Source organism: Phyllobates terribilis, unplaced genomic scaffold (genome assembly GCF_046119375.1).
Source record: "Phyllobates terribilis strain yellow unplaced genomic scaffold, ASM4611937v1 Scaffold_12__6_contigs__length_324123572, whole genome shotgun sequence".
NCBI lineage: Eukaryota > Metazoa > Chordata > Amphibia > Anura > Dendrobatidae > Phyllobates > Phyllobates terribilis.
Genome location: NW_027362772.1, coordinates 72,399,447 through 72,408,969, shown reverse-complemented (window position 1 = coordinate 72,408,969; position 9,523 = coordinate 72,399,447). Strand labels below are relative to the sequence as shown.

General features: G+C 46.8%; 1 protein-coding gene across 2 annotated transcripts in view; it reads right to left on the bottom strand.

Moving 5' to 3' along the window:
* Positions 1-542: 542 nt before the first annotated feature.
* Positions 543-9,523, bottom strand: part of LOC141172112 (insulin-like growth factor 3.L) — a 32,667-nt gene continuing 23,686 nt past the window's right edge. For both annotated transcript variants that reach the window (XM_073655967.1, XM_073655966.1), the window contains exons 3-4: positions 2,556-2,684; positions 543-1,024 (exon numbers count right to left, since the gene is read on the bottom strand). In XM_073655967.1, the coding sequence (XP_073512068.1) occupies positions 1,011-1,024; positions 2,556-2,684 (143 nt within the window). In that variant the 3' untranslated portion in view covers positions 543-1,010. The remainder of the gene's footprint in view (positions 1,025-2,555; positions 2,685-9,523) is intronic.

Sequence of the window (9,523 nt, the reverse complement as noted above, 5' to 3'; positions counted from 1 at the left end):
TTCATCCACTCTTCCTTAAAGGTATGTCTCTTTCTGGTGTTGAGCTGTGTTCACTGAGCGAACCAGATTGTCTGTAAATTACTGTGCAGCTGCATCCCCCTCCTAACCACTGGTTCGTCTTTACTTAACTTTTGTGAAAACCTGATGCCACCAAGATCACAAATATCAGCTAGATAAGATCTATTACTTTTTTTCCATCAGCTGTTATGGAAGTCCATATCCTGTATACCAGGTTCCTCTCTCAACCACTCAAAACCTTTGTAAGTATAGCCTTTCCTACTACTGGGTATGTTCACACCAAGTCTTTTTGCTGATTTTTCAGAGCCGAAACTCCAAGTTTTTGAGATTTGGTGAGTTTTTGCTCTGTTTCTGACCCACAAACTCACAAAAAAAATCTCGGCGTGCACATAGCCAGTGAGCGGAAACCCTCCAAATCCTCAAATACGTGGAGTTTTCGTTCAGTTTTAACTAAAAAAAGATGAATAAAAAGACTTTATTATCCTATTCAACTTCCAAAACAAACAAAAAAAAGGAATCCAATATATAATTTATGGAAAATCTAAATTTAATGAAAGTAGATAAAAGTATATTGGGAATAGACAGATACAAGGGCGAAGGTTAACAAGAAGGGTTATTGAAAGGAGGATATACCTTACAACATCACAATGGAATAGAAAACATTATTCCAAAGACATTCCACTTATTAAACTAGGAATGAAGGGTAATGTCAAGTGGGCTGGTCCAATACCGGGGGGCACAGCCTTCATATCACAGCCAAGTCCATACCAGCAGTGTTCATTATATTCACTGCTAACTGTCAACAGCATGGCCAACACATCTTCATCACACGGGGTCAGGAGAATTCTCTTTTCCCTTTATTTTGTGAGATTTTCTTCCCAGGTTCTCCCCCATTTATTGCACTTATCCATGGCAGCAAAAAGATCCTCTAGGCTGGATTTCCACGATCATCCTGGAATCAACGTCAAACTCAAGTAAAACCAAAAAGGTCTCTAAGATTTTTGTTCTGTAAAAGGTAAAATAAAAGGAGATTAAATATAAAGTGCTCCGGAGTTACAGTTTTGTTAGAAAATGACTGTTCAAATCACGCACAGGCTCTCGGTGCACTCTTGGCGCTTAGTTCTTTTTTGGTGCTCAGTGCACTCTTGGTGCTCGGTGCACTCTTGGCGCTTAGTTCTTTTTTGGTGCTTGGTGCACTCTTGGCACTTAGTTCTTTTTTGGTGCTCGGTGCACTCTTGGCGCTCGGTGCTTTTTTTGACACTTGGTACACTCTTGACACACTCTTGGCACTCAGTGCATTCTTGGTGCTTTTTTGGCGCTTAGTGTACTCTTGGTGCACTCTTTGTGCTCATTGCACTCTTGGCACTCGTGCACTTTTGGCGCTCGGTGCACCCTTGACGTTCAGTGCACTTCTGTACAGCCAGAGCTATCAATCAAATAAGAGGAGGGCAGGGATGGATGCAAAACAAGCGCAATGAACTACTCGGCCACACCAAGGGTGCACCAAGCATCTGGCCTTGGTTTAAACTTTTTGTGCTAAAAGACTCCAATTAAATTTTCCAAAAGTGACAACAACTAATACATATACATTACAGCTACTCTGGGGTACCATCTTTCTGATGACCCATATTGTCAATTCTAGTTTTGTAGAGGTCATCAAAAGAGACGTAAGCCGCCCATACACATTACATGACATTTGCCGAACTCTCTGATTTTGCCAGTACCGGTTGATCATCTAACGTGTCGGGGAATGTCCTACCTGAGTTGAGCGTACTGTATATGACTGATATGGAAAAATAGTTCTTAGCTTTTAAAGAAATACGGCTGCCAATATATTTCCTGGTGGTAAAACATTCTCCTTCGATATTAATTCCCAAACCAGAAACACGTCATGGATGGGGCATTGTGTCTTTAGAGATGTAACAAAATTCATCATTCGGCACATAGTGCTCCCCCGTGACATAGGTGTTGATGGGCCACCACCATGTTGGAGGCTCCTATGAAGGCTGGATTCATACGAGATCGTTATGTCTATTATATACTGTAATATTGAAATATTGCTGTATATAATGCAAGCTCAGGTTTAGGTTTCCTAATGGGGGGGGGCAACTAAAAAAAATAATTAAAAAAAGGAAAAAAAAAAAAAAAAAACTTTTTTCTAACAACAGAGTTCCAAATTTTTTAAGTCACTGAAATAACAATTTTTTTTAAAAAAACACACAACTTTGGTAATGCTGTAGTCGAAATTGACCTGGAAAATCATGCTGTCGGGTCATTTTTATTGCACAATGAATTCCATAAATTCCATAAAAACTAAACCCAAACAACAACAGTGGAATTGTGTGTTTTTTTCCCCCATTTTTCAATACAATGTATGGTAAAGTGAATGTTTAAAAATATATATATATACATACATACATACACACACACACAAACACACATACATACATATAAAAAAGTTCTGACTCTTGGAAAAGGAGGGAAAAACAAAAGTGCAAAAAAAAAATTGGATATTTAATAAAAGAGCTTATACCAACCTTCTCTAATAGTAGCATTAAAAATTGGAGCAGCACAGTACGATTCCAGTATAGCAAAATTACATCCACAGAAGCAGCACTCCTCCACTATCCCGGGCCGGGATCTGCTGCGGACAGAACCAGGTTTACCTAAGAAAAGTAAGAACATAAGATTAGACATAAAATAGAGCAGAGACATTATCACCGCAGAGGCTAGATAATAAACACTGATATATAGAGGCCATACGTAAGGACGCTGTATAGGCATACACTGAATGCTTGGGGGCCTATGGACCCAATTATGAAAAAGGTCTTTAAATGTGACCAGACCCTTATGTGCATGGTCATCTATACACTTTCTCTAATTACAGCAGAAAAGCTTTGCAGTATCTCACAACAAATTATAAAAATCTCTTATTCTCCATTACAACCTGCAGCTGCCACTAGATGGCGTAGATGAGCTCACTGTGCACTTGTCATATAGGCTGAATACACACAGTAAGCTCCTAAGCGCCCTCTTGTGTCAACAAAACCAAGGCTCACACTGCTAGAAAAGTATTTTAAGGGGAATGGGTCATCAGAAAATGATGGCAATTTTTTTTTTTTTAATTGGGCAATTTTTTATTAAATATATTACAATCTTTATTAAAAAGAGACAAAAAAAATGGGAATTTTGCAATTTTCACACTGGCCACTGGGGCTTTTTTAGACTCTTAACTTCCTGTAGTTTCAGGAAATGACACATGTACATTAGCAGCAATGAACAGACTTTGACCCTATATGTTGTATTGAAGAATTTATTGAGCAAAGGTCATTGTGAAGGGAGGAGGTGAGCTGTGACATCGCCTAATGTGATTGGTCTATCCTGTGTTATCAGCTGAGTATAGAGGTGTTACCTGTCAGTGTAATCTTGCCTGTGTTGATAATGGGCATATAAAAAAGGGGTGCAAATTAACTACCTTGCCATTATATAAAGAGAGAGATTACAACAATTTATTAAGTAGAGATTACTCTCATGCCTCCTAGGTTCATTTACAAGGTTACAGCAGATTTGGTATCATCATAATACGACGGTTAAAGCCAATCATCTTCAGAAAATTAACTATTGTCCATATAAGACTTTTGAGCTAAAAAACTTTTGGTGATAGATTTAAGACTTGCATTTCCTGTCTTTTACAAGTTTTCAGCAGGCTCCTTATCATCAGAGGCAGGATTATAATGACCAGCAACACCTCTATATAGAGCTGATAACACAGGATCCACCAATCACAATAGGCAATGTCACAGCACCCCCCACCCCTTCCTTCACAAAATTACTTTTCAACACATTTATTAGATACGTCAATATTAAAAATAGGGTCGAGCTCTGACCGTTGTGAATAATGTACATGTTTTGTTTCCTGAAACAACAGGAAGTTAGAGTAAAAAACCCTAGTAGCTAAAGGTTAAAATTGCAAGATTTCCAATATATATATATATATATATATATATATATATATATATATATATATATATATACATACAGTACAGACCAAAAGTTTGGACACACCTCATTTAAAGATTTTTCTGTATTTTCATGACTATGAAAATTGTACATTCACACTGAAGGCATCAAAACTATGAATTAACACATGTGGAATTATATACTTAGGCTGCGTGCCCACGTAGCGTTTTTCAAGCGTTTATGCTGCGGAATTTCCGTAGCGGAAACGCTTGTGAAACGCTAGGTAATCCGCACCCCATGGTCCCCAAGGGGATTCCGCGTTTATGCAGCGTACAAAAATCCGCAGCATGTCATTTAATTTTGCGGAAGCGCAGCGGAACTCCCGCCATTGACTTGCATTGAAACGCATAGAAACCGCGACTGTACATTTCTACAAGCGGCTTCTATGCGTCTCTATGTGCGGATGGTACCCAGTTCTGGAGGAGAGAAGACTCTCATCCAGACCTGGGTACCATTGTACCTGTAAAAAAAGAATAAAATAACAAATAAAGTTTATATTCACCTGTCCGGCGTCTTCTCTCTGAATGCCGGCATGTGAATCCGCATGTATTCTGCAGGAAAAACGCATGCACAATCTGCATGCGTTTTTTCTGCCAGGGAGATGCAGAAATGCTGCAGAAATTTTCTGCTTCATTTCTGCATCGTGGGCACATAGCCTTCACAAAAAAGTGTGAAACAACTGAAAATATGTCTTATATTCTAGGTTCTTCAAAGTAGCCACCTTTTGCTTTGATGACTGCTTTGCACGCTCTTGGCATTCTCTTGATGAGCTTCAAGAGGTAGTCACCGGAAATGGTCTTCCAACAATCTTGAAGGAGTTCCCAGAGATGCTTAGCACTTGTTGGCCCTTTTGCCTTCACTCTGCAGTCCAGCTCACCCCAAACCATCTCGATTGGGTTCAGGTCTGGTGACTGTGGAGGCCAGGTCATCTGGCGTAGCACCCCATCACTCTCCTTCTTGGTCAAATAGCCCTTACACAGCCTGGAGGTGTGTTTGGGGTCATTGTCCTGTTGAAAAATAAATGATGGTCCAACTAAACGCAAACCGGATGGAATAGCATGCCGCTGCAAGATGCTGTGGTAGCCATGCTGGTTTTGTATGCCTTCAATTTTTAATAAATCCCCAACAGTGTCACCAGCAAAGCACCCCCACACCATCACACCTCCTCCTCCATGCTTCACGGTGGGAACCAGGCATGTAGAGTCCATCCGTTCACCTTTACTGCGTCGCACAAAGACACGGTGGTTGGAACCAAAGATCTCAAATTTGGACTCATCAGACCAAAGCACAGATTTCCACTGGTCTAATGTCCATTCCTTGTGTTCTTTAGCCCAAACAAGTCTCTTCTGCTTGTTGCCTGTCCTTAGCAGTGGTTTCCTAGCAGCTATTTTACCATGAAGGCCTGCTGCACAAAGTCTCCTCTTAACAGCTGTTGTAGAGATGTGTCTGCTGCTAGAACTCTGTGTGGCATTGACCTGGTCTCTAATCTGAGCGGCTGTTAACCTGCGATTTCTGAGGCAGGTGACTCGGATAAACTTATCCTCAGAAGCAGAGGTGACTCTTGGTCTTCCTTTCCTGGGGTGGTCCTCATGTGAGCCAGTTTCTTTGTAGCGCTTGATGGTTTTTGCAACTGCACTTGGGGACACTTTCAAAGTTTGCCCAGTTTTTCGGACTGACTGACCTTCATTTCTTAAAGTAATGATGGCCACTCGTTTTTCTTTACTTAGCTGCTTTTTTCTTGCCATAATACAAATTCTAACAGTCTATTCAGTAGGACTATCAGCTGTGTATCCACCAGACTTCTGCACAACACAACTGATGGTCCCAACCCCATTTATAAGGCAAGAAATCCCACTTATTAAACCTGACAGGGCACACCTGTGAAGTGAAAACCATTTCCGGTGACTACCTCTTTGTAGTGCCGGCGTCCCTGCCCTCTGCTAGGCAGGGACGCTGTTCCCCTCACCGCTCTGCTCCGTGCCCGGCGTCCCTCTCCCGCTCTGCTGGCAGCGCGTGCTCCTTCCCGGCCACTGTGCTTAGGGCGTGCGCGCGCGCCCTCCCTCCCTCTTAAAGGGGCCGCGCGCGCCGTCCTAAGGAGTCCCCGGCCAATGGCCGGAGGACTTTACCATATATAAGGCACCTCCTCCAAAATGGAGGTGCCCGAGCAATGTTGTTGCACCGTTCTACTCTGCTTCAGCCCTCAGGTCCCGTTGCCAGTTACCTGCCAGTTACCTGCCAGCTTGCTGTCCTAATCCTGCCTGATTTCCTGTTACCTGCCTGCCTACCTGAGGTCCGACGGTCTGCCTTACAACTCCGGTCAGTCTGTCTAAGGACCAACTTGCCCGCTCACCTGGGAGCGCACATCAGCTACCTGCCTGCTTGCCTGAGGTCCGACGGTCTGCCTTACAACTCCGGTCAGTCTGTCTATGGACCAGCTTGCCCGCTCACCTGGGAGCGCTTCTCCGCTACCTGCCTGCTTGCCTGCCCGGAGGCTCCGCTGTCACGTGCTGTGACCACCAGCTATTCCAGACTCTTGCCCGCTCACCTGGGAGCGCTTCTCCGCTACCTGCCTGCTTGCCTGCCCGGAGGCTCCGCTGTCACGTGCTGTGACCACCAGCTATTCCAGACTCTTGCCCGCTCACCTGGGAGCGCTTCTCCGCTACCTGCCTGCTTGCCTGCCCGGGGGCTCCGCTGTCACGTGCTGGGACCACCAGCTATTCCAGAGACTCTTGCCCGCTCACCTGGGAGCGCTTCTCCGCTACCTGCCTGCTTGCCTACCTGGAGGCTCCGCCGTCACGTGCTGCGACCACCTGCTATTCCAGAGACTCTCGCTTGCTCACCTGGGAGCACACATCCTCCATCTGCCTTGCTAGCCTACCTGGAGGTTCAGCCATCACAGGTCGTACCTACCCTTTACCTAGAGACTGCCCCGGTCACTTGCCGTGACCTCCAGCCCGTTCTTCCAGAGACTGCCCCGGTCACTTGCCGTGACCTCCAGCCCGTTCTTCCAGAGACTGCCCTGATCACTTGCCGTGACCTCCTGCCCGTACACCCAGAGACTGTCCCGGTCACCTGCTGTGACTGCCTGCCTGGTCGCCACCCGCTCCCTTACAAGGACCGCTCCCTTGTATAGTAGCCCAGAGGTTCCGCCTCCCAGACCCGTTACAGTTTGCTCGGGCCATGGAACCCGGTGGCACCCAAGCTCCCTCGCTCTCGGACCTGTGTCATGAACTGTCCCGTCAAAGGTCCCAACAGGAGTCCATCCTGGGTCACCTGCGGAATGTCAATACTCGCCTGGACACTCTGACTGCTCCACCAACAACCTCCGCCAGTGCCATGTCTCGCAATCCGGCAGCTCCGCTGTCCACTAACACCATGATATCCTACCCCGGACCTCGGCTTTCTGCACCTCCTCGCTTCGGAGGCGACTCAGCCCAGGCTCGGGGCTTCATAAATCAGTGCACCCTGCACTTTGAACTATTGTCCCACCAGTTTAACTCCGACCGAGCCAAAATTGCATTCATCATGTCCCATCTCACCGGGGAGGCCCTGGCCTGGCTAAATCCTCTATGGGAGAGAGGAGACCCCCTGGTGTCCAACTTGCCTGCTTTTCTCACGGCTTTCCGGAAAGTCTTCGACGAACCCGGACGGAAGACCTCATCCGCATCATCGTTGCTACGCCTCTGTCAGGAAAGTCTCTCCGTGGGCCAATATGCCATACGGTTCCGTACCCTTGCCTCGGAGCTGGCCTGGGATAACGACGCTCTGGTTTCCGTCTTCTGGGAGGGTCTGTCCGGCCGTATTAAAGATGAACTTGCCGGTCGGGACATTCCTACCACTCTCGATGACTTAATAACTCTTGCCACCCGGATTGACCTACGGTTCCAGGAGCGTGCCAGAGAGGTCACCCGTGAGAGGAGGTTACCACGTCTAGCTCCTACTTTTCAGAAACCCGACACTCCTTCTGTCTCTAACCAGGTACACCCTCCTGAGCCTATGCAGGTCGACCAGACCAAGATGGTCAAGACCCGTGAGGACTTACGCCATGCCGAGGGGACCTGCTTCTACTGTGGCAGTAAGGAGCACCGGATCCGTGCCTGCCCGGAGAGGTCGGGAAACGCCTGTGTCTAGGTTCGCTCAGAGAGGTCCACCTAGACAAGAATAAATCCTCTCCATCCCTGCTGTTGTCAGTTTCAATCGTCTACGGGGAGAATCGTTATTTCGAACTAGCCCAACTGGACTCTGGAGCAGCCGGGAATCTTATTTCACAGTCCCTGGTAGAGAAATACCGCATCCCCACCAAACCTCTGGCTGTACCCTTGTCTGTTGCTGCCGTGGATGGGGGGCTCTTACCACGCCCCATCCAACTCATCACCGAATCCATTACTCTGCAGGTGGGAATGCTGCATTCTGAAAGTATCTCCTTCCATGTTCTGCCTGGACTCTCTCACGCCCTCTTGCTAGGCCTACCTTGGCTCCAGAAACATGCACCCGTTCTTGACTGGCAGACCGGAGAAGTCCTTCGCTGGCGCAGGGCTGCCATAAGACCTGTCTGGTTCCCGTTCATCCCGTCCGTCCTTCTCCTACCCCAGCTAATCTACCTGGACTTCCGATTCCTTATTGGTCTTATGCTGATGTCTTTAATAAAAAGGAGGCAGAGACACTACCCCCTCATAGACCATACGACTGCCCTATCGACCTGTTACCTGGTACTTCTCCTCCCCGTGGGCGTATTTATCCATTATCCGCTGCTGAGACCCGGTCGATGTCCGAATATATTGAGGAGAATCTGGCCAGGGGATTCATCCAGAAATCTACCTCCCCGGCGGGAGCAGGCTTCTTTTTCGTCAAAAAGAAGGACGGCTCTCTCCGTCCCTGTATAGACTATAGAGGCCTTAACCAGATCACGGTGAAGAATAAGTACCCCCTTCCGCTCATTCCGGAGTTATTTGATCGTCTGAGGGGGGCTAGAATCTTCACCAAACTGGACCTCCGTGGGGCGTACAACCTGGTTCGTATCCGTCAGGGGGATGAATGGAAGACGGCATTCAACACCCGGGACGGCCACTATGAATATCTGGTAATGCCCTTTGGCCTCTGTAACGCTCCTGCCGTCTTTCAAGAGTTGGTCAATGACATCTTCCGGGACCTTCTCTACTCCTGCGTAGTGGTGTACCTGGACGACATCTTGGTCTTCTCTCCGGATCTCCAGACTCACCGGAGGGATGTTCGTCAGGTCCTGCTCAGGCTCAGGCAGAACCATCTCTACGCTAAATATGAGAAGTGCCTCTTTGAGCAGACCTCGCTTCCGTTTCTGGGCTACATTATCTCTCAGACCGGACTACAAATGGATCCTGAGAAACTGTCTGCCATCGAGAAATGGCCCCGACCAGAGGGGTTGAAGGCTATTCAACGGTTCCTGGGCTTCGCCAACTATTACCGCCTCTTCATCCCGCACTTCTCTTCCCGGACTGCCCCAATTTCC